Consider the following 26405-nt stretch of genomic DNA (forward strand, 5'->3'; position numbering starts at 1 on the left):
TTTTTCAGTAATTTGGCATCCGTCTCAAGAGGATGACCCTGCCCAGAGCCAGGCTAATGCAGTAAGAATCGCTAACGCTCTACAAGGAGTAGACGCCTCTTCATGTGCGAGCTGCATGTGATTAATAGTAAAGTTAAGTCCCTTGGAATCCTAGTCTGGCACGTTTCAAGACCTATCCCCAGGAGGCCTGGGATATTGCTGGCCCACGTTGGATATGATCAGTCTCAGTGGGCAAGGGTGGCAACATTAGGTAGCCTCACACATATCTATTGCTAGTAGGGATATGCTGAAATGACTCCTTTTCCAGACACAGGAAGAAAGACGTGAAGCATGTTAGGAACAAGATGTAATGTATGAGCTCGCATCAAGATGTATGTTTAATTCCCTAGAGCTCCTGAAAATGAAACACTTTCTCGAGATTTAAGTCTTCCCCACCCCCTTTGTAATTTCAGATGTGGGCTCGGCTCACTATAAAAAGTATTCACGTTATGAGAAGGGACCACAACTGAAGAGATGTATCTGATGATTTGCACGATAACGTTATGTGTTAAAAATGTCCTTAATCAACTAGCATGCTGCATAAAACTTGTCTGATTTCCGGACTGGTTGTGACTGCGATTACTGACTGAGGTGCTTTGCTGAATGTCATGACTTAGCCAAAATACTTCAGCTTGTTATTTATCCTTATGCACACGCAGCTAATAGTCTTCCAAATCCTGATGGAGGCTGTGAGAGCAGGTGTTTGGGGACTGACCTGAAGTAAACAAGCCGGAGAGAGGGTAGGGTAGAGTGCCAAGGGAGGCAGACAGAAAGTTCTCCTGCCCAGCAGAAGCCTATGCTACCTTCCTTGCAGCATCCCGGCCTTAGTGACATTGTTAATTATTTTAAAATTCTACTTAAAACGAGCATATTGCTTTGCACGCCCTACCAGCCACTCTAATATCTGTATTGTATTGAACACCTTCGTGTGGTGGGATTAGTGATGAAATAGCTTTCTTGCCAAATTTCAGCAATAAGAAATTACTGAACAAGCATCATAAGCCAATAGGACTTGCCTGACCGACTAGGTTTGTCAATTGGTTTTAATTTGGATTGCTGCTGCACGCTTTTTATTGAACTACTCTTTATGAAGTTGTGACGTAATAAATTATCCCAGCAGTGTGCGCTATTGCTTAGAATATTATCAAGTCAGGACAATTTTAGAGCAGATGTTTCTAAACTGCTTTGAAAAAACCTCTAAAGTTGTGTACTTTACGTAAATTTTTGGAGACTCGATTGGCTGGAAGAAGGGTTGTGCAGTTTGTGAGTAACACAGATATAATGTTCAGTAACCATTGCACACTAGGCACCCACCCTTTTCCTCTCCAGTGAGGCATTTTATTGCTCTCCTTCAACTTGTGTATCTGATGCTTACAGTGGTTTAATCATTTTGCTATTCCATGGCCATTTCCCTTTTGTGGCATGATTTCAGAACCTGTTTAGCCTTATACATCTGTCAGCATGATTTGTATGAAGGGGGCCTAGGGATGGCTAACTTCTATCTGTACTATTTAGCATCCACGATTAGTTCAGTGGGGGGTGGGTGAAACCCATCCTCCTGGTGGGAACGGGGTGCATCATCAGAGCTGTGTGAATAATAACTGCGTCAGCCCCGTGCGTGAGGTGCATCATCAGAGCTGTGTGAATAATAACTCCGCCTATACAATGCAATGATACAATTCAATCAATCACTTTTTTCAGTCTTGAATTAAATCAAATGTAATTCATATAAATCAGAACATGACAAACACAGTAGTCCGAAACATCAATTAATAAACAAAATACACAAAAGACCAATTAGATATGTCTCACAAAAATCAGAGAGACTTCCTTCATTTAATATACATTTTTAAGGATATGAAATATATACACATATTTACAAACAGGGTTCAGTACCAATATGAGTGCACAGAGAAGGGTGGAAAGTAAGTGCTCGTGAAAAAGCGACCAAGAAGGTCAGTGTAGAGAAATTGAATTATTTAAAAATTAGCAATAGATCAGCCTGTCCTAAAAAAAAATTTTTTTTTTTTTTTTTTTTTGCTCGCAAAAAATGTAGTTCTTTCTTGCTGGCACGTAATTGAGTAGTCCTCCGTATTCCTGAATTGGCACAGGAGACAACGGGAAAGGGAGGAGGGGAAAAGGGGCGGAAAACTTAGGTACAGGCTCCACAATAAGGGGGAATGTCAAAGTTTCGACCCAAAACAAAATACTGGGTGGCTAGGCTCCTCAGGGGCGGGTCTTCATCAGGACGAGGGAGGGGGGGGAGGGAAAGGGGCAATGTGCACGTTGATGTAATGACCCCAATATCAATGGTCACCTGTAACAACAAATAATTATCCGGACTAAATATCAGCAAGTACTGTCATGTCGGTTATCACATAACCAAGGACACAAAGGCACTCACCCTCAGTCGGTGTGCCAAACGTACGGTGTTAGTCCGCACCCAAACGCAATGTCAATGTGCTAGATTGAGCACTGAAAATAAAAGAGACAGAGTAGCCATTAGTGCTACTAAGGTCATATGGAGTAATCCACTTATTTTCCAGCTCATGGTCAAATTATTAAAACAGACCCCCCCTGTGACATTTCTCACAGTGGGTGTAGAGTCATAACTTAGATGGTAGCTAATGCATCAATATATACAAACAATCTTGAGCCTATTCATTCAGGTTTCATTTCAAATTAGTAGCACTATTGGGGTCATTACATCAACGTGCACATTGCCCCTTTCCCTCCCCCCCCCTCCCTCGTCCTGATGAAGACCCGCCCCTGAGGAGCCTAGCCGCCCAGTATTTTGTTTTGGGTCGAAACGTCGACATTCCCCCCTTATTGTGGAGCCTGTACCTAAGTTTTCCGCTCCTTTTCCCCTCCTCCCTTTCCCGTTGTCTCCTGTGCCAATTCAGGAATACGGAGGACTACTCAATTACGTGCCAGCAAGAAAGAACTACATTTTTTGCGAGCAAAAAAAAAAGAATTTTTTTAGGACAGGCTGATCTATTGCTAATTTTTAAATAATTCAATTTCTCTACACTGACCTTCTTGGTCGCTTTTTCACGAGCACTTACTTTCCACCCTTCTCTGTGCACTCATATTGGTACTGAACCCTGTTTGTAAATATGTGTATATATTTCATATCCTTAAAAATGTATATTAAATGAAGGAAGTCTCTCTGATTTTTGTGAGACATATCTAATTGGTCTTTTGTGTATTTTGTTTATTAATTGATGTTTCGGACTACTGTGTTTGTCATGTTCTGATTTATATGAAATACATTTGATTTAATTCAAGACTGAAAAAAGTGATTGAATTGTATCATTGCATTGTATAGGCTGAGTTAATGTCTAGGACCATTTGTTGACTATAATACTTGCTACCCAGGTCCTTTGACTACAATTGGGTTACCCCTTGTTTTATAACAGTGTGAATAATAACAGCTGTGAGCCCGTGCGTGAGGTGCATCATCAGAGCTGTGTGAATAATAACTGTGTCAGCCCGTGCCTGAGGCGCATCATCAGAGCTGTATGATAATATCAGCTGTCAGCCCGTGCCTAAGGTGCATCATCAGAGCTGTGTGAATAATAACAGCGTCAGCCCCGTGTGTGAGGTGCATCATCAGAGCTGTGTGAATAATAACAGCGTCAGCCCCGTGCGTGAGGTGCATCATCAGAGCTGTGTGAATAATAACAGCTGTGAGCCCGTGCATGAGGTGCATCATCAAAGCTGTGTGAAGAATAACTCCTTCAGCCCCGTGCCTGAGGTGCATCATCAGAGCTGTGTGAATAATAACATCTGTCAGCCCGTGCCTGAGGTGCATCATCAGAGCTGTGTGAATAATAACTGCGTCAGCCCCGTGCTTGAGGTGCATCATCAGAGCTGTGTGAATAATAACAGCTGTGAGCCCGTGCGTGAGGTGCATCATCTGAGCTGTGTGAATAATAACTGTGAGCCCGTGCGTGAGGTGCATCATCAGAGCTGTGTGAATAACATCTATGAGCCCGTGCCTGAGGTGCATCATCAGAGCTGTGTGAATAATAACTGCGTCAGCCCCGTGCGTGAGGTGCATCATCAGAGCTGTGTGAATAACAGCTGTGAGCCCGTGCCTGAGGTGCATCATCAGAGCTGTGTTAATAATAACAGCTGTGAGCTCATGCCTGAGGTGCATCATCCGAGCTGTGTGAATAATAACTGCGTCAGCCCCGTGCGTGAGGTGCATCATCCACATTGCTCAGGTCATCCAAATTCCTGCACTCTCTACCACACTGCTTTCAAGAACAGCATACTCATGCACACACTCTCACTGCTCACCAATTCAAAGTTTACTAAAATATTTATGCAACGCATTGTCATACACAATGCCAATAACTCAAACTTTAATGCTGCGAGACCTATTGCATTGTAAATGCTTGTTTATAAAGTGCGACCCATATGTGTAAAGGAACAAAACAATATACAAAAGAATATGCACAGTTTCATAGAGAACAATTTTTTGTCTGTTGCATATTGAATATGTGAATGATCTAGGGAGAGATTACAGGAAGTCAATAGAGTGACACTATAATTCACCATTCTGAGATTATCATCTGCAGCCTCCATTTCAGTCATCTTTAAATATTACTTGCGGTTAAAGTGTACAGAAGAATGTTAGAGAAATGTTCTTACTTTGTTAATGAAAAAGTCCAATGCCATTCTGTCAACATGGTGGATTTAGTTTCCCTGGTAAAGGGATCTTTCAAAGGTTGTGTGAGCTCCATTCATTACCAGGTTACCTATGATGAAGCATGCCACAATATAGTTGGTGAAATTTCCTTATCCAAAAAATTCTGGTTACAATCGGACTCCATGCCGATATAGGCTGCAGTAGTGGCCCTTGCAGGGAAGAGTGGTGAGGCCGAGTTGGGGTGGGGTGGGAGGAGCGGTGAGGCCGAGTTGGGGGGGGGGCGGGGTGGGACGGGGGTGAGGGGTGGGAGGGGTTCGACAGACGACCACGAGAGAAAATTCAATAATTAGTTTTCCATTGCCATCTATCGAAATTCCCCCCCACCCGGATGACCGCTCTTACCTACACGGGATGCTGCTGATAGGCTGTCCCACACTTTGTGAGATATTGGGTACCACTCAAAACAGCTGGTTGCTGCTTTCGTTTCTAGGGAATAGGGAGTCACTAGGTGACTTGGGCTAGGCGACATCATTGCAAGGATTTACTACACCGCTTCACACTGCTCAGCTCAACCAGCCACTTAGCTGAGCTGCTATTAAAATGAGAGTATCTCATTTGATACTTGCAGGGCTGTATTTATAGGCTTTCATTGGGATTGGAAGTATTGATTCCATTGTGCAATCGATTCCAGTCGATTGTCAGGTTGTGGCTATAATTGTCCAATAGACGCCCATTGTGAGGAAGTATCTGGATGCCATGGTAATACAGACTGAGAGGAAGGGTTTATACTACATTGCACGACTGATGTCATTTGAATGAAAGATGGAGATATGCTTGTGTAACCTTTCCATAATCACTGTAGCGCTATTGATAGCATGTGTGTTTCAATAGGTGCCTATTGAGTAGAAATCTGGGAAAAGCTTGGAGTAGTTCATACCTGTTAATTGGAAAGGTATCGATACTATTCATTTGCTGCCCTTTCTGTTGAAGTTTGGTCTTAATATAGTGCAGTATATCACAATTGAGTTAAAGGGTGTAAAAATCGTGATATCAAATGACTACTATATGAGGGATGAATACTAAGTAATAGTGGCTGCCTATTTAGTGGACAGGAATGAATACTATGATACAATAGATTGCCTTTAGTGGATAGCAACTGACATTGTATACTTTTTCTGCCTAGTGTGTAGTAGGCTGTGTGTGTGTGTATGTGTATATATATATATATATATATATATATATATATATATATATATATATATATATATGTGTGTGTGTGTATGTATATATATATATAGTCACTTCCTGTGATATATATAGTCATTGAGTGAAAGGGTCTGGATTCCAAGGTACAGTAAACGTTATTTGCCGGGACCTGTGTATATTTGATGAGACACTACCACATTTACTTGTAATTTCTATTGAACTGTAGATGGCCATGTAGTGGTAGGTTTTGGTGTCCTAGTAAATTCATTGGCTGTTGAGTGTGGATACCATAGAACTGTAGATACTCTTGAAGGACGTGCATGGATACCATGCATCTGTACATGGCCATTGAGCACAAGAGTGGTGGATACCATTGTAAAAACATGTCAGAAGAACGGAAGGCGGTATATAGTATATTAATATTAGAATGTAATTAAGTGCAATGATGTAGCTATTCGAATATGTTAGATATTTCATTGGAAGGGTGTGGCTGTAGGTACTCCTGTTTTTAACCCTGGTTTTAAGGTTGCGAATAAAGTAGCGCCTGCAATTGGTGTTGCCAGGGCTGCCACCTGACCAGTTTTCTACCGGCACCATCCGTATGGGGATGTCCTGGCAGGTACAAAAATAAGGACAATCGTCTAAAGCTGTTATTTTTAGCCATTATATGAACATATTTCAAACAGCAAATATAGAAAGCACTTTTGAATGTGTCCTAGAGCTGCTCTAATGAAGCATGACTAAAAATAAATATAAACAAAAACTGAAAAGTCATGTAATATCGCCATATATACGATTTTTTTCACAGTCCTATTTAGTATCACGTCCAGGCCTTGCAGACTCTCAAAACAACAATGGACGGTATTTTTCCTCTTGGAAAGATGGCAAACTTACCTACAATGCATGTTGAGTTGAAGGGCGATGTTTGATCTTTCCACCATATGTACAGTCCCATTTCCTCTTCTGGATCCTCATCGTTGAAATGTCTTCACCTTCTTTATTCATCCTGCTTCTAGCTTTGCCTCCTTTCCTAATCTGCCTATGGGCTACATGGCTTCATTGCCTCCTCGCTAGTAATGTTCTTTTCATGCATTGTTACCTTATGTTGTATTTATTTCTACTGATAGTACACATTTACGGTTGCTCCAAGTGCTATATAAATTTTGTAAAATTAAATTAAATCTATAGTAATATTTATAAAGTATCTCTTGGTGCTGTAGAACATTAAGTTATAAGATACCTGGAGCTGTGTGTGGCGTTGGGATTTAATTGGAGAAAAAAAACTGAGTTCGTAGATGGGTGGTCAGTGAGTTCTTCAGTGTAACTCTCTGTATTCTGGATCTCCCAACCCACTGGGACTTCCTGTAGTTGGTAACAGTAAAGGAAAGCTTAGAGTATACTTGCCAGTTTAAGTGGGAGGGTGGGGGTGGTGTTGGTAGGAGGCATGGGAGGGATTCTGTTCTTTTAAAGTCTTTTTCTCCGAAAACCATGTTGCCAACTCTAGGTTTCGCTGCATAAAACATGTTGATTCAAAACATTTCTTATATGAGTAGAAATCAAGGTTTGTTCTTATTCATTAAGTGGCATACCGTCGTACTTCGAACATAGTGCAACTGCCTTGACTGAATGAGACCATTCGCCACAGCAGTAGCTTCCATGCCAATCTCAATGCCCTGCCATTGGAAAGGTGTGCGTACTGCGGGACAGTTGGTGACTATTGAGTGCAAGCTTGTGGATTTACAGTACATGTGACGGCCATCGAGTGGAAGGCTGTATGGGTACCATGGAACCTTAAATGCTTGTAAAAATAGAGGAAGTGAATAACATGGCACAGAGAGTGACTTTATTGCTGTTGTACGCTCAGCGCCTACTAGATGTAGATATTGCGCTACCTAACGTTTTTATTTTATTTTTGTCTTCAGTCAGGTGTGGGTGATATTTTTTTACTGGTAGGCAAGATAATGTATTGATTGAGGCTGCACGAATCTTCATTTGGGTCCACTTCAGCTTCAAAAGGACCACGATCCACCACCAACAACAACAGGTCCCACGCAGAAGCTGGAACAAGATCACAGCCGACCAGCTCACGTCTTGCCTGAGCACGAACCCACCCACCAGCGCAACGAACCCCAGCCAAGCGGCCACCAACCTCACCAAGTGGATCAGCGACTGCGCAGACGACCTCGCCCCCCTGAGGACCCCGCCCAGCAGACCCGGCAGCAAGAAAGCCCCATGGTTCACCGACGAACTCAAGAGCTCCAAGAAGAACTGCCGAGACCTCGAGAGAACCTGGCGCAGAGACCCAACACCGGACAACATGATTGCCCTCAAGCTCGCCACCCGAAAACACCACTAACTCATCCGTGCCACCAAAAAAACTGCTTTCAAGGAACGACTGGACTACAACGCACACAACAGCAAGGAACTCTTCAACATCGTTAAAGAGCTCTCCAACCCCAACGCCGGAAACAACAACATCACCCCTTCACAAGACCTCTGCAACTCCCTCGCCACCTACTTCCACAACAAGATCGCAGACATACACAACAGCTTCAGCACTCAACCAACGCACGCCATGACCGAACCACCGCCCCCCACCACCACCCTCCGCGCCTGGACCCCGATCAGCACCGAAGACACCGTCCGCACGATGAACTCCATCCACTCCAGATCTCCGACCGACCCCTGCCCCCACCACGTCTTCAACAAGGCCGACGCTGTCATCGCACCCCACCTGCGGGACATCATCAACGCCTCCTTCGACACCGCTACCTTCCCGGAGAGCTGGAAGCACGCCGAACTCAGCGCTCTTCTCAAGAAGCCATCAGCCGACCCCACCGACCTCAAGAACTACCGCCCCATCTCGCTGCTCCCGTTCCCTGCAAAAGTCATCCAGAAGACCGTCAACAAGCAGCTGGCCGCCTTCCTCGAGACGAACGGATCCCTCCACCTCTCGCAGTCTGGCTTCCGGGCCAACCACAGCACCGAGACCGCCCTGATCGCAGCCACCGATGACATCCGAGCACTGCTCGACAACGGAGAAACAGCAGCCCTCATCCTCCTAGACCTCTCCGCGGCCTTCGACACTGTCTGCCACCGTACACTAGTACAGGGTCTCAGCAACGTCGAAATCCAGGAGAAGGCACTGGAGTGGATCACCTCCTTCCTCGCCGGAAGGACACAGAGAGTCCGCCTCCCACCGTTCAGATCTGAAGCCACCGAAGTCATCTGCGGCGTTCCCCAAAGCTCCTCGCTCAGCCCTACCCTCTTCAACGTCTACATGAGCCCCCTCGCAGCCATCGCACGCCAGCGCAACCTCAACATCATCTCCTACGCCGATGACACCCAGCTGATCCTCTCCCTCACCAACGACCCCGCCACCGCCAGAGCCAACCTTCACGAAGGGATGAAAGAGGTAGCCGAATGGATGAAGAACAGCCGCCTGAAACTGAACTCGGACAAGACGGAAGTCCTGATCCTGGGATCCTCACCCTCCGCCTGGGACGACTCCTGGTGGCCCCCCGCCCTGGGCAGCGCACCCAAACCAACAGACCACGCACGCAACCTGGGATTCATCCTGGACTCCTCCCTCTCCATGACCAGACAAGTCAACGCCGTCTCCTCGTCGTGCTTCAACATCCTGCGCATGCTACGTAAGAACTTCCGGTGGATCCCCACCGAGACCAGGAAGACGGTCACCCAGGCCCTCGTCACCAGCCGCCTGGACTACGGCAACTCCCTCTATGCCGGAACCACCGCCAAACTCCAGAAGAGACTCCAGCGGATCCAGAACGCCTCAGCACGACTCATCCTGGACATCCCCCGTCGCAGCCACATCTCCGGACACCTGAGAGACCTGCACTGGCTCCCGGTCAACAAGAGAATCACCTTCCGTCTCCTCACCCACGCACACAAAGCCCTACACAACCAAGGCCCAGGGTACCTCAACAGTCGCCTCAACTTCTACGCTCCCAAACGCCAGCTCCGATCGACCGGCCACGCCCTCGCTGCCGTCCCCCGCATCCGAAGAGCCACCACAGGGGGATGGTCCTTCTCCTACCTCGCCGCCAAGACATGGACCTCCCTCCCGACCCACCTCCGCCTGACCCAGGACCACCTCGCCTTCAGGAAGCAACTCAAGACCTGGCTGTTCGAGCAGTAGCGGATCCCCCTCCCCTAGCGCCTTGAGACCCTCTGGGTGAGTAGTGCGCTATATAAATGCTTTGATTGATCGATTGATTGATTGATTGACTTTATTGCTGTTGTACGCTCAGCGCCTACTAGATGTAGATATTGTGCTACCTAACGTTTTTATTTTGTTTTTGTCTTCAGTCAGGTGTGGGTGATATTTTTTTACTGGTAGGCAAGATAATGTATTGATTGAGGCTGCACGAATCTTCATTTGGCGGTCGAAGTTTATGTTTGTATAATTCAGTGTTTTGGCCAGAGCCCTGGGAAGTGGAGCAGTGAAGTGGCTTTAGCGGCATCCCTTTGTTATGCTGCACTCACCTGATAAAGCACAGACCCTGTATCCTTTTGCATCTACTTGTGTAACCTCTGACTTGAATGTTGGTACTAGCATACAAATGGATGCCGTTTTTTTCTCTTTAATCTCCGTGAAATCAAAAGTTGATTAGAGTGAAACAATTTTCTATCAGCATTCATCCCTCATGCTGCACTGGTAGGGATGTCCACAGCGAGTAAGAGTTCTTCTCTGCAGTCTGCTTCCTGTTTGACCCTACCGACTGTGGACAGTGCTATTATTTGGGACTTTAGTAAACGCTCTCGCACTCGAGTGCCTAGAACTCATTACAGCGAATTATACTTATTCATTCTGAGAAAAATGTTCTTGGACCTCTTACTTAACTGGAGTGTGTTCCATATGTGCCCTGTTATGGCTGCATTTTTAGTTCTTAGTTCTGTTCTCATTTTTTCCTCGTAAAATGTGTAATAAAAATGCATATTTTCATGCAGCGGCGGACTCTTTATCTGTTCACCTGTTCAGGTGTCATTAACCTTTTGTATCCACCCACTACAGCATACAGCATGAGGCAAAGGATCAGCCCATTTCATTCATTGCCTGTCTTGCACTGACTGACAGCATTTTGTCTGATCATATGTGCGCAGCCACCTGAAAAAGGCTAAACCTCAGTACAAGGCTGCTGCCCTCGAGCAGCTAGGCCTCTGTGCCACTCTTAATTATGTATTTTCTTGTTTGCAAAACAGTTATTGTATGTTGCACATGGTGGCAAATAGATAAACATTGCACGTTTGTCAAAGCCCATATTTACTGTCCTTGCCAGAGCTTGTTCTCGATTTGTTTCTCCACAATGCTTTCCCTGATCATACCCAGTGGTTTTGAGTGTGTCTGTGTTGCAGTTATATTGGTTTTAGGCCTATAACTATCCAACTTTAAGTAATTAGGATAGGATGAAGTGATCATCATCATGGTTCATAAAAAACACTTTCATCCATCTTGGATTTCCTGATGAAATGCACGCCATGAATGAACTGGTATTGTTTTGCGGTGATCACTTGTTTTCACACCACAAACAGCAAGCTGATTTAGAGACTTAACCAATTGACGCACCACCAGTGGAGAGCTGCAGGTGCAGTCTTTGTGTTATAACACTACAGAAGTTAACTTGAGGAGACTGGTATTATCTTGACGGACCACAAAGTTCCAAGCCAGTAGTGAGAGGTTTGTCTGATCTCGGAGTACCCGAAATGCGAGGCTGCAGAAAGACAGTTTGATCATTTGGCTTCAATGTGAAGCTTAATGTTACTGGGAACAAGTTGATCAGATTCAGAGGTGACCAATGCAGGCACAATGAATCCATACAGCATTAGCTAGCATTAGCAAAAATATCTCATCCGAGGGGTGGTGGTATAATTTCAAATCAGAAGCAGAAAGCTTGTGAACAAGTTAATGTGTTACTGGAATTCAAGTGTCCTAGGGCAGGACTGTTCTGTTTTTCCCAATGCAATCCAAGGTCCCCACACAAGATTTGGACCAACAGCGCCATTATATGTAGAACTTCAATCACTAAAAACAAAGGGCCTCCTTACTATGTTGTCGAAGCTGCCACCAACCGACACAGTCGTGGAATCTGGACTGACCGACCTCCGGTCGGCGGTCTCGACCGCATAATTACTATACGACTGTACACTCTGTGGTCGCATACTCCCATTTCTCTATGGGAGCTGGTGCTACGGCCGTAAACTGGCCGCAGCACAAGCTCCCATACAGAAATGGGAGTTTGTGTAAATCCCTACTCCCTGTGGCATGCACCTGAAGGTGCCTGCCACGGGGTGCAGGGATTTATAGGGGGGCCCACAACCGTTGGCTATAGATGCATGGGGGCCCTGCTAGGAGCCACCAAAGTTGCTTTTTGAGAGCCTTTCCATGTTGGGAAGGCCGGCACGTAAAGGCTCTCAAAAACCGCCATTGTAATCCAATGGCGGAACGTTGTCCTAATCTGATTACGGGCTGGTCTCCGATTGGCTGACAGGCTCCTTTAGCCCATCGGAAACCAGCTGGAATGACCGGCTGGTTTTAATTCTGACCCCCTACATTGTAATTAGGCAGTCTGAATTGAAGCCGACGATGTCGATCAGAGGCTTTCCGACCAACATCGTAATCTGCCCCAAAGTATGGAATCACTCCAGAGGATGAATCCTTTTTAGATGGAATATAGAACGCCAAATCGATGGGCATAGCTAAACCTTTATTATGCCTTTCATGTGAATTTTCAGACAGCCATCTCCACAAGACATTGAGGCATTCCCCTCTAGGGTGGCAGGGTTATGGACCAATCCATTCAAGTCCACTTGATAGACTGAGCCAATCCTCTGAAAAAACTGGATCCAGACAGCATTAGCTATCATTAGCGAAAATATCTCATCCGGGGGTGGTTAATTGCTCCAGTCTTATGGGAGCATACTTCAAGTCAACAGTGGAGAGCTAATCTACATCTTTGCGTTTTCAAAACCATGCGGATCATTCCGGAAGTGACACCGTTTTGCACACATACAAACAGCACACACTCCCACCTCCTCATTTCTATACACTGAAATAATTAAAGCCTTAACCTTATTGTTGTAAACCTGTCCTTCGTGAGTGTACAAAGGAACTTGCAATCTGCCATTGCTTGTTAGATGGCTGACTTACCTTCTCTGGCACCAGTATAGCTGTTTTTCCCCAGAGCTGTCACCAATTTTTAGTTAATATTTTTTGTATTGCTGCTTTTATGCAATGCTGCAGATAAACTACAATAACAAAAATAAAAAAATAAAAAGAAACCACACTCCTTTATAACACACACTTACAATTCCGAAATCACCAGACTCCAGGCCTCTTGTTAGAAAATATTCCCGTCCTGAAAAAAATGCACATTTCCATTCCACCAGCACACTTTACAAAGGGAAAGGAAAAACTATAATAAAAAACCTGCTATAGTATTTCAGAAATTGAATGCACTTAGCAAAATCCTTTAGCACCATGGTTCTCACCCCAGCTCAGAGAAATGAAAAGGAACTGCAGGAAACAGGAGAGTCTAAAGGAATACGTGCTCCACAGACGAGAAAATAAAATATAAGCAATTGATTCAGAGCTATAAAATCATGACCAAAGACGAAAAAACTAAGTTTTATTTTGAAAAAAATGTCATGGTGGGAAATGCACACAGAGAACTTTTTAAGACCCTTCAGGAGCTCTTTTGTCGTCGGTTAGTAGCTCCTTAACTCCCTATCAAAAGCTTTGTAACAACTTGGGGAATAAAAAAAATAATAATAAGGTTTAGACTATTTATGAGGATTTAAATGTCACTACACCCCAGCCCCCTCCATGTCGAGAATGACTTCATAGATCCGAATCACTCGAAGCTGCTCACACTCCCCCCCCCCCTTATTCATGAGAGTGTTAGGTCTGATCAAACAGACCAAATCATGTGCAACGTCAGACCCCTGCCCGCCCGTAATTCTCCAGGAGATTGCAAGCACAGTGACTTCTCAACTCAATATACTATTTAATCATATTATTAATACAGGTATTTCTCCACTAGTTTGGAAGAAAGCTTCCATTTTGCCTCTGCTTAAAAAATTTACACTGGGTCCCAATGAAGAGAAGAATTATCGTCCCATCTCACGCCTCTCTCATCCAGCAAAAATCTAAGAGAAACACATGAACCTTGCTGTCTCAAAATATCTTGATCTAAATGACTTTCTAGATAGAGCCCAGTTTGGGTTCAAAAAGGCTCACAATACTGAGGCGGCACTGGTAATAGCCATAGAGGAGATTCGGAACATCATGGGTAACGGTGGTAAGGCCTGGTAGATCCTATTATACCTATCTGTAGCCTTTGACACGGTGAGCTACGTTGTCCTGAAGAAGAGATTAGCTGAGATAGGAATTGACGGGCTAGCATATGAACTTTTATGCACCTTCCTTTCGGAAAGAGAGCAATCGGTCTTGTTAGGAGACTTCATCTCCAATCCTTTATCCCTGGCGTATGGTGTCCAGCAAGGGTCATCACTTAGTCCAACTCTTTTTAGTATTGATGTGGCACCTCTTGGAAAACGTATTCGATCTTTTGGTTTCTCAACCATCTCCTACGCGGAGGACTTGCAAATTGTAGTGTCTGTCACCAGTAACATCGAGTAGGTGGCACACCAGTTTGATAATTGTATGCAAGCAGTGACTAGCTGGATGAGCAGCTACTGTATTAACCTCCCCGCATCCCCAGAGTTCTAAAACCCACCCCAAAAAACGACCACGACCCCAGCCCTAAAAACACCCCAGCTCCCCGCCCTGAGCCCTAAAACCATGCCCCAGCCCTAAAAGCTACCCCAACCCTCCCTCACCCCTCCGTCCTGAGCCCTAATACCCGGCCCCCAGCCAAAAAAACTACCCCGACCCCAGGCCTACTCACCAAGCCACCGCCCGAACATAAGTTTACTGTCAGGCTCTGCTTTTCATAACTCCGCCCCTCCTGATCCCCTTTCTGCTGCCACACCCTGACTCCCAATGTATGGGTTTCTGGTGCTATTTATTTCAATTTCCATCAGTGGCTGCATCCGTTGTTCTCCCCGAGAGCACGATGTTCCCTGCGGTAGGTATCTCCATGTGATTTTGTTACTGCAGAGGAATCGTGTTCTTGTGTGCCATGGCATTTAGAAAATCACTCAGGGAGTCGCCAGAAGTGTATCTAAACCTGCGACTTTATATCCGATATATTTGCAAACTAAGTAAAGCGCATAGACTTGACTGCTTCTTCAATGAATCGCTCAAGAGACTCCCGTGAAATCTCTGGGCTCGCTGGCTGTGGTACAGGCCTGACACATCAAACGCTTCCGGGTCAGCTCTGCCTCCCAGGCCAGCCCCGACCTGCGAATGTCACACCTTTACTGGGCTCCAGGTCTGTGTTGTGCCCAGCCTAAGCTTGGTCCATCCCTCTTGTCGTGTCGTCATGCCTGACTGTCCAGTGAGACAGGTCAGGCAATGAGGAGGAGTAAAGAGAGACAGGAAAAGGAGGAGCATTTAGGTTGTAAGCCAGTAACTTCCTGGCAGGGAATAAAGAAGGTTGCCCCTGTCAGAGCTCCGTGTCCTGTGGTTATTTGGGCGGGCTAAGGCGTGACAATGGCGACGAGGGTGGGATGATCCAAGCCCCACACAACGTCGCGCAGCCCAGCCGAGTACCGGCCCCAACGACCAGCCTGCAGCGCCAGAAAGAGCATGCAGAAAAGCGACGCCTGCGGCGGAACGGAGCATGCAGGAGCACGCGGAGCATGCAGGAGCACGCGAAGGTGTACCTGCGTGTCAGCGCCTAACTGCGGAGAAGTAAAGAATCTGCCAAGCGGCGCTGAGGTGCTGCGCTAGTACCTGCCCCCGTGAGGACTGTGGACCGCAAGAAGTGGAGAGCCAGTCGAGCAGCGCCGAGGTGAGCGCGATGTCCCTGCACCCCTGCGAGGCTTGAAGACGGCGAGGGTGAGTCCCTAGCACACGCGACCGCTAGACAAGCCAGAGCGGGTTCGCACGTGCGCCTGAGATTGCCGAGAGCCGGGGAACATGGCGGCCATGTTGGAGTCAGGCGCCGGCCCTCAATAGACCCACGCGTCTCACACGGCGGCCATTTTAAAGTCAGGCAAGCCTTCAATAGATTCATGTGTCCCACACGGCGGCCATCTTAAGGTCAGGCAAGTGACTCGAACACCTAAAAAGGAGGGAACACAGCCAAATACCTCACGCAGGAGCGGCAGAAGACGATTATAAGCTGAAACACTCATAAACACTACTAAAGAATACAAGAACAATAGAATACTGCTGACAAGAAGTGCAAATACCTAACATACAGAACCACCATGTCTGATACTGATGCTCAAAGTACGTCCTCGACCGGAGGTGCACCCACGCAACCCACCACGACGGCGGTGCCTCAAGTAGCGTCCATAGGAGCACCTTTCATGCGACAGCCACAGCCGCTGGTGTTGACGCCTGGCAACACTATGGGCCCTGCGTGGAAAACCTGGAGCGAGGACTTTGAAGATTACATGGAAGGGTCTCTTGTACAAGACTCTAAGCGCAAGCTGGTTGCGTTACGAAATCTTGCTGGCCAAGAAATAGCACAAATAATCAAAGAAATGCCCAATGTTGCTACAGCCACTTATGACGAAGTGAAGGCTGCCCTTGATCGGCGGTTCCTGCACAAGCGCAACGTCGATTACGAACGCTATGTATTCAACCTAGCGTCTCAAGAGAAAGGAGAGTGCATGGGTGATTTCATCACACGCATCAAAAGGATGACGCGTCACTGTGACTTCGAAAACTTCAAGACGGAAGATGCATTACGGCTCCGAATCATCGATGGTTGCCGCTCAGAATCGCTGCGAAGACGTCTCCTAAAGAAGTCCTATACACTGGAACAAATCGAAGAACTTACAAGGATTAACGACCAAGCAGAAGACCATGCTAAGAGGATGGAAACACACAAGCCTGAACACAAAGACAAAGACCACAAAGAGCAGGTTTTCCGAATACAGTCGTGCACAAACATCCGCCCAGGGTCGAGTGCGCATAGGACAAGCAAGCATCACCGCAGCTCTCGGAAAGCATCACCCTGCCGAGACTCACGACATACCAAACACACCAAACCTGCACCTGCCTGTTACCGATGCGGTCAGGACTACCCCCACTCAGGGCAGTGTCCGGCCATCGGCCAACGATGTCACAGATGCGGAAAAGACAATCACTTTGAGATAGCCTGTCAGGCCAGACAATCTGCCCGAAGGTCACCCACTCCACGATCTGACACCCGGCACCATGCCCGTGCTGTAACGAGAAGAGAGAGCCGCTCGTCAGACTCATCAGGTTCTAGCACCCGCTCGACATATTCTCACCAACGCCACAGCCGATCCACAAGTGCGCCTCGTTCCCGTCATCACTCCACGAGGTCACGGGCTCACCGCTCTTCATCCAACAGCTCATCGGCACTCACCACAGTGTCACAAGACAGTGACGAATATGTCTGTAGAGTATTTGACTCGTCAGCGACAATGCAGGACAGTGACGAATACATATGCATGGTGGCTGACCCAGATCGGCTCAAACGATACCCAAAACTGGACATTCTGATAGGAGACCATCCAGCGAAATTTGTCCTGGACTCAGGTGCTTCGTTGAACTACATATGTGCGCTAGAATACCAGAAAATGAAGAACCGACCCAAACTGGAGCCAGCGGCAGTCCGCATCTTCACATGGATGTGCCGGAAGCCACTGCCATGTCTTGGCCGGTTTCACACCACACTGACTTTCAAAAACAGAAAAATTCCTGCATACGTCCACGTTGTAGAAGGACCCGACTTCGCCGACTGCTTGCTCAGTCTGCCAACAGCGGAACGACTGAAGCTGGTGGAGCTGCTATACATGACGGAAGATGCCCCTGACATCGTGGCCAAATTCCCTAAACTTTTCAAAGGTCTAGGTAAACTGAACCATTTCAAAGTAAAACTCCACATCAACGAAAACATCACACCTGTTGCACAGCATCACAGGAAGGTGCCCTTCCACTTGCAACAAGCCGTTGATGACGAACTACAAGACCTTCTACAATCCGACATCATAGAACGCACTTCCGGACCCACTCCCTGGGTATCACCGGTCGTGGTGGTCCCGAAGAAAGGACAAGACAACAAAGTCCGGCTATGCGTGGACATGAGAGCGCCCAACACCGCCATCGAACGGGAGCGACACCCAGGGCCTCATATCAGTGATATGATCACGAAACTGAATGGTGCTACCATTTTCTCCAAACTTGACCTGAACAAAGGTTACCACCAACTGGAGCTCCACGAACAATCACGCTATATCACGACATTTACCACGCATCAAGGCTTATTCCGATATAAGCGCCTGAACTTCGGCATTTCATCAGCCGCCGAAATCTTCCAGGAAACAATCCGAAAGGTCATACAAGGGATCCCGAACTCCTTCAACTACAGCGACGACCTGCTGGTCTTCGGCAAAGATCAAGTTGAACATGACACCGCACTGGATAGAGTGTGCCACGCACTACTGCAAGCAAATCTGACACTGAATGCCGAGAAGTGCGAATTCCACAAAGGCACCCTCAAGTTCTATGGACATACCTTTTCAAGTGAAGGCATGACACCAGATCCCGACAAGGTAGCCGCACTAGCTGACACTCCGACACCCCATGATGTAAGTGACCTCCGTTCCTTCCTGGGAATGGCGAGCTACTGCGCGCGATACATCCGCGACTACGCTACCATCAGCTACCCGCTCCGAGAACTGACACGTCAAGGACAACCCTTTGAGTGGTCACGAGCGTGTGCCAAAGCCTTCGCAGAAATAAAACAAGCGGTTGGGTCTGCCACTAACCTAGCATACTTTGACACAAATAAAAGGACAGAAATCACTGTTGACGCCAGTCCGGTGGGCCTGGGGGCCATTCTCGCCCAATACCGTGACCATTCTGATCAACGGCACATCATTGCCTACGCGAGTCGCAGCCTCACGGACACGGAAAGAGCATACTCCCAGCCGGAGAAGGAAAGCTTGGCTGTGGTGTGGGCGTGCGAACACTTTCACCTGTTTGTATACGGAAAGCATTTCACCATCATTACGGATCATCAAGCCCTCCTCACAATCTTTGGCAATCTCAACGCCAAGATGCCACCTCGCATCGAACGCTGGGGTTTGAGTCTCCAAGACTATGTGTACACGATTGTTCACAAACCAGGCAAAGCTGAAAACCCTGCGGACTATATGTCCCGCCACCCGTTGCCGAGTGCCACGAAACCTGAATCGCTGGCAGACGATTACATCCATTTCGTCATTGACGCTGCGTGTCCTCCTGCAGTTCCTCTGGAAACTATCCAAAATGCATCTGCTTCTGATCCGCTGATTAAAACTGTCATGACCCACGTGCGCAACAACTCCTGGCGCTACGCACTGAACACCGCGCCTGGATCGGATCCTCCCCTGCACGACCTCACAGCGTTCCACCGCGTTCGTGAGGAATTGTCCATCAGTGATAACGGCCTTCTTTTGCGAGGGGGAAGGATCGTGATCCCTCACAACCTGCGCCAAGGCATCATTAATCTAGCCCACGAAGGACACAGAGGCCTGAACGCCACAAAGAAGAGTTTGAGAGAACGGGTCTGGTTCCCCTCTCTCGACTCCATGGTAGAGACAACTCTAAGAGACTGCATGACGTGCCAACTAGTGAGTCGTGAGGAATCACCAGCACCTCTTCAAATGTCCGAACTGCCAGATGAGGTGTGGAAGCAAGTAGCGGTCGACTTCTTTGGACCGCTTCAGTCTGGACAGTATATCATGGTTGTCATGGATGAATATTCAAGATTTCCCTTCGCACACATGATAGCATCCACCAGAGCAACTGCTGTCATTCCCGTACTGGACGACATCTTTGCAGCATGGGGCGTCCCCGCCAGAGTCAAGTCCGACAACGGGCCTCCGTTCAATGGCCATGAGTTCGCGGAATTTGCGAAGCATCTCGACTTCAAACATCACAAAATAACTCCACTGTGGCCGCAAGCAAATGGCATGGTGGAGAGATTTATGGGTACTTTAAAGAAAGCCATCCAACAAGCAGAGATAACACGCCGAGATGTCCAACAGACTTTGAACGAAGTACTAAGGGCCTACCGGACCACTCCCCACAACACCACGAATCAGTGTCCAGCCACAATAATGTTGGGAAGGACACCGAGAACAAGAGTGCCCATGGTAAACACCACACCTCAATCAAGGACCGTCACTGTAGACCATGAAACACTAGTCGACATTGACAGGAAAAGGAAACAGGAAATGAAGACCTATGCACACAGTCGCCGGCACGCCAAAGAAGCTGATATCCGCGAAGGCGACTGGGTCATAGTGAGAGGAGACCGGCGAACGAAAGCAGACAGCCGATACCTGAACCTTCCCTTACAAGTCCACAAGAGGAAAGGAACCATGATCACAGCCAAAGCTGATCACAAGCAAATAACGAGAAATATATCTCACTTCAAAAGACACTATCCAGTGAGCAGGCATGAACCATCCTCAGGCCACACATCCAGTGACTCTACCAGTCAAAACGACAACACTGAGATTCACCATTACCAACAGCCGAGATCGGCCAACAGTCCTGAGCGACGCCAACACACGCCAGAGAGAGAGACTCGCCCCAAACGCCTGGTAAGGAAACCACGGCGACTCGTCGAAGAAATGTAGCACCACTTCTTTGAACAAAAGGGGGAGATGTCGTGTCGTCATGCCTGACTGTCCAGTGAGACAGGTCAGGCAATGAGGAGGAGTAAAGAGAGACAGGAAAAGGAGGAGCATTTAGGTTGTAAGCCAGTAACTTCCTGGCAGGGAATAAAGAAGGTTGCCCCTGTCAGAGCTCCGTGTCCTGTGGTTATTTGGGCGGGCTAAGGCGTGACACCTCTCACTCACCTCTCAAGTTTGGTTCTACGTTATGGCCGCACTAGGCAGAGCCCTACTTTGGCACCGGGCAGTAGGGACGGGATTTTTTTCTAGAAGCATTAGATCTGCCTCCCTTGCGAAAGCAAGGCACATCGCATAGTGGTTTTTACATGGGGGGGAGCTTGTCGTAGAACTGACTGTATCCTGAGATAACAAGAGAGTAGCCCTTACACTTCATCTCAGTGTTAGGGACGGGGTAGTCGCAGACAAAGCGCAGCACACACTGCACTTACTCGACAAACTCATCTCAGTCCTCAGTGATACTAAGCATGCAAGCAGCGTCCTCGCCTACCTCTCAGTTGTGTAGAGTGCTAGTCCCAGGACTTTACTCAACAAACACATGGCACCCACATACAAGAGTCGAGAGGTCGTGCTGAGACATTGGGGTTATACAAAAACTCTTTGAGCCCTACAAGGTATAAGAGCACTTTAAAATGCAGCGTTCATCACACACGCAGTGGCACCCGCATGCTTTCAAGTCTGTACGTTTGCCTGAAATCCCCTTCTGTATTGGCCTCTTTTTTTCCATCGCCCTTTTATTCAGCATGGACTAACATTGTTTCTTTTCTTTCTGCCCATCCCTCCGTCCTCCCCATTAGGTTATTGCGGCGGACTGCAAGAGGGTCACCGTCCTGAAGTATTTCCTGGAAGCGCTGTGTGGACAAGAAGAACCTCTGCTGGCATTCAAGGGTGGAAAATATGTGTCAGTGGCACACGTCCCAGACACCATGGGAAAGGAAATGGGAAGCCAAGAGGGAAAGCAACTGGAAGATCAGGTACAGGCCACTGGCAGGCTGGGGGGAGGGAAGGGGACGGGAAAGGGGGTCTGCAGTAAGGCGGGAGATCTATCTGCCTGTGCAAAGCGGATCAGCATTCACAGTGAGGCTGGGTGAAAGTTTTAGGCATGCTGGAAGGGTGATCATTTACAGTATGTCAAAGTAAGGGGACAATGCTACCTACCGTGAGACACAGCTGGGCTCTAGGTAAGAGCAAAGAGCCACCCTGGTTCGCACAGAGGCGTGCGGGTGTCCACAGTGAAAGTTCTAGAGTCGAGAAAGATGTAGACAAAGCTGAAACAGCATACACAGTATGATGGGAGGAGGGTCTGTTAAGGGGTCGGTGTTATTTGAAACCAGACAAGTGGGCACCGAGGGAGGTGGAAATAGTCTACATAAGACTACATGTAGGAGTTTGGGAGGGGCCCATAGTCTCTCCGGAGATAACAGTGGCCAAAGAGGCAATACCCGACTCCTAGGAAGCGATGTGAAGCTGTGTGCCACATGCACAGTAGCACAACATTATCACAGTCAGTAAAGGGAGTGCCTTTATTAATACCCTTAGATATGTATTTGCCACATACCTAATGCTCTAACCACAAACAGGTGTTGTACATCTAGTGGCTCTTACGCATATCCGATTGCAACGTAGTCCTAGTATTGGATGCTTCTCACAGTGATTACATGCTCTGTGAGTGATAACATCAAGTTGAGACACATACTCACAAAACAATGTCTAAACTTAATAGTCAGTAGGTATGGTTCCAGCATCTAGAAGAGTGCAATAGTAGTGTACAGGCAAAATCCAGTATTAAAAAAAACTAAGGATATGACCAACAGGGAAGACAGTTCAGTTAATAAAATTTAGATAAGATAAATCAGTGCTCATAGTATCACATGTTATGTGACCATTAATAACATAGATGGAGGGATAGGAAGAACTCCAAGAGCACGTCATTGATGACCATCTCCTGCACGACTACCAGTCTGGCTTCAAATAAAACTACAGAGTAGAGACTGCTACATTCCACATCGTAGACAATGCCCTCCTGACTGCAGATGAAGATCACCTCTCCCTCCTGATATTTCTGTACCTTTCAGCCGCCTTCCACAGTCGACTCTTACACTCTGTGAAGTCTTAAATGGGATTGCAATGTCCTTCACTGGCACTCCTCCTACCTTTTCAATGAGCATCACTTTGTTCAAATGGACACCTCTGGGTCTCAAATGGTCCCTATAACTTGTGAGTTCCCCCAGGGTTTCATTAGGTTTCATTTCAAATTTAATCTCTACACGTGGTGCTCTACTCACAGATAACCGCATCAAGTTTCTCCAACATGCCAATGATGCACAGCTCTGCTTCAAAGTCTCATCTGCTTAGGACAACCAACGTCTCAAACCCTACCTACACATCATCCAGCCCTGCATGTCGAAGGATTACCTGAAACTCAACCCAATTAAGACCGAATTTCTATTTGCCAAGAACAAGAAATAGTACAAACATGGTTCAATGAAATGAACCTTGACGGTTTCCAGCCCCAACTTTCACCGAACGCCAAGTCACTTAGATTCAACCTGGATAAAAACCTCACTCACAAGAAACACATTACCAAAATAGTAAAGACTGCCTGATACCAGCTTTCTATTCAAAAGAAAATGAAGATGTTTCTTTTTAAACAGCTGTTCAAGCCTTTGTTCTCTCGCATCTGGACGGTGGTAACGTCCTGCTCCATGGTCTGTCCAAGACTCCACTCTGGCACCACTTAAGGGTAGCCTACACACCGCAGCATATCTTATCCCGAACCTAAAGAAATATGGTCACCTCAAGCCCATCCTGTTGGAACTCCCTGGGCTCCCCTTGCCGGCCTACATCCTCTTCAAAACCAGCTGCATCATTTACAAGTCATCACGAGCAGCATTCTCCCTTATCTTGCAGAGATCTTATGGCTCTCTGCAACTCCCCAAGTCGTGCCTCTATCTATGCACCCCAGATCTGGAATAGCATCTTTGCACCCTTCAGGACCGCCCAACGTTGCCCCAATTTTGGAAAGAGTTGAAATCTCATCTCTTTAACCTCTTCCATGCTGGTGACGGAACCGCTCCGTCACCAGCACAGCGCGACCGTCACGGCCCGCTCGGCGCGCCTGCGCGGCGCTGATTTCGCGCCTGCGCGGCTCGTTCTATTGAGCGGGCGGGGCCATGACTGAACCGCTCCGTCACAAGCACAGCGCGCCCGTGGCTCGTGACGGAGCGGATCCGTCACAAGCATGGGAGCGCCGCGCGGCCGTCCCTACCCCCTAGCGCTGCGGCGGAATTGCTGCCGCAGCGAAAGTGTTAGTGAAGACTACATCACAATGCATGAACTGTCCATAACCTAGCTACCCCTCTGATCACTTGTTGAATGTATGCTTCTCTTTAACCTTGTACAGTGCTCCACTGCCTTTTGCTAGGTTTGCTCTATATAAATACTATATACATACATACATAAGTCATTGTTGTCACTTTGGCTTGTCGTCTGAATTTGGGTCAATATCTAACAATAGAGCACACCAATTTGGTGTCTATATGTAAGTCTCTCAGATCGAAACATTAGCAATATATACCCGATGTCCTCGGGCTGTTCCCATTTATGAAGCGCTTATCACCACTTACCTGCTTTGGGAGCGCAAGGAGACTTGCAATGCACTGCACAAGCCCTTTTGGCTATGACCATTGGTAGAGCAATGAACCGACATTGAGGTCTTGTCTACTTAAGGTCTCTGCAGTAAACCGAAGAAGCCGGTTTTTGATTCATGTAAATGTTGTTCGCCACTCCATTCAGCCAGCAATCTTATCACTTCAGCCCAGAAGACACCAATCCCTAGGCATGAACAGGTCATATGGAAAAATGTGGCCTTGAACCTACCGAATCTGAGGCAGTCATTAGCAATTGGTGGAAGTATTTTTGGGCAGTTTGATCAGGGTTAGGTAAGCGTGGTGTAAATAAATTTAAAAAAACCTGAATTTTAGTCGTACGTTTTTCGTGACGTTGTGGTTTTTACACCCATTACACATCTCTGAGCTCTGCACCCAGGTCTAATCCCAGAGGATAGTGAGGGGAGTGAATTGTTCTTCTCAAATAGATTTGTTAGGTTAGTGATCAAGTGCTGGCCCCTATCAGATATGGTTTCGGTGTCCTGTCAGTCTCTGGCTTTCTTGCCGTATAACGCCAGGTTTTTAAAGTGGGGTTGCGCAGTGCTGCATGCGCAAGGAACTGGCACGATGATAAATCATATTCCTGCCTCAGCTGCGCAAATGTAATGAGTTTGTGATTGCAGCATTGTTCCATGCTGTTATATTCGCAGCCCCTTTTGTTCGATTGCATAGTTGGAGGAGCCAGAGTGGTCTCTTGGGTGCGTACACAAACCCGTTGTTTCGTTTTTCGCAAATATCTGCACCAGCAGTTCCTGGTTGTGCACAGCAGGAGGGGACCTGCTGCCCACATAAGAGAAACTCGACCACTATCATTCCTTTTAACGCAGCTGGTACACACCCTGCCTCTGGTGAATTACCCATGGTTAGCAATTGAACCACACACTGGAGCTGTGCCACCATCTAATACATTTTTGACGTCAGGACACTCAATCAGCCTTCATCTGTGGGAAGGAATAATGTAGAGCTCTCCTGCACCTGCTTTCTCCCTAAACAAGTTCCATCAGAACCATTTTTAGGACTTTGAGAAAATGACAGGGGGGTTGACTGTTGTAGAAGAAAAGTTGGTGAACATTTGTGGTAGGATAATCATCTTAGTCTAGAGCTACCTGCCCAGTGGAAACAAGGAGAGTTTTTTTCAGAAGGCAGCTGATGCCATTCTAAAATCCAATGCTTCAATCAGCTCTCTGGATATGACAGCGTCTAGCCCCTTAAACAAGCTTAGCCCTAAGTACTTGAACACATGTGGTGTTAATACAACGTCTTGTGTATCCAAGGAGAGCAGACTTTGAGCCCTCCAGTCTGTTAAGGGGAAGGTATGAGAGTGTTTCTTTTCATCGTAAACCATCTCAGATTCCTCCAGCCCATGTGAACGTCATGTATGTACAGTGCCAAGTCATCTACAGAAAACAAAATAAGATGCTAATGGCCCAGTATAGAGATCCCATGATGCTCCAAGTTTTTGCTCATATAGTTTGCCTAGGGTTCCATCTCTAAGGACAACTACAATAGCGAGAGGGGACAGCCTTGCCTTATGCTCCTTTGTATGAATATTTGCTTTAATATTTCCGGCCCTCACTTAATTCTTGCAGTCACCATGTTCATATAGAAGTTGAATTCACTAGAGTATCCCTCTTGCCAAATCCTAACTCTCTTGAACCTGAAATAAGTAGCTCCAGCTCTGCTTGCCAAATGCTTTTTCCATGTCTACAGAAATCACCACCTAATTAGCCCGATCTGGCCGTGATCAATCTATAGCATGAAATAATCGTTTGTGGAGGTTTCCTGTTTGGAACAAACCTGTTCTAATCTCTATGCATTTATTGTGGGAGAATTTTGATGTCTATTTCGTTGTTTTGCCAATATTTTATTGCCTACATTCAAAATTGATGAAGGGTGGTAGGACGACCAGCCCAACACGTCTCTACATAGTTTTGGCTGCATCATAATAATGTCTTAGCAGGTGTTATACAGAAGGGGAGCCCCACTCTCTGGATTAAATGGGATATTGTTAATTCATAGGCAGT

General features: G+C 46.9%; 1 protein-coding gene across 4 annotated transcripts in view; it reads left to right on the top strand.

Moving 5' to 3' along the window:
• SMG6 (SMG6 nonsense mediated mRNA decay factor) overlaps window positions 1-26405 on the top strand; it is a 1202478-nt gene that overhangs the window by 1072061 nt on the left and 104012 nt on the right. For all 4 annotated transcript variants that reach the window (XM_078680136.1, XM_078680134.1, XM_078680133.1 and 1 more), the window contains exon 14: window positions 21511-21687. In XM_078680136.1, the coding sequence (XP_078536262.1) occupies window positions 21511-21687 (177 nt within the window). The remainder of the gene's footprint in view (window positions 1-21510; window positions 21688-26405) is intronic.

The sequence above is a fragment of the Lissotriton helveticus genome, chromosome 3_1, assembly GCF_964261635.1.
Source record: "Lissotriton helveticus chromosome 3_1, aLisHel1.1, whole genome shotgun sequence".
Taxonomy (NCBI): domain Eukaryota; kingdom Metazoa; phylum Chordata; class Amphibia; order Caudata; family Salamandridae; genus Lissotriton; species Lissotriton helveticus.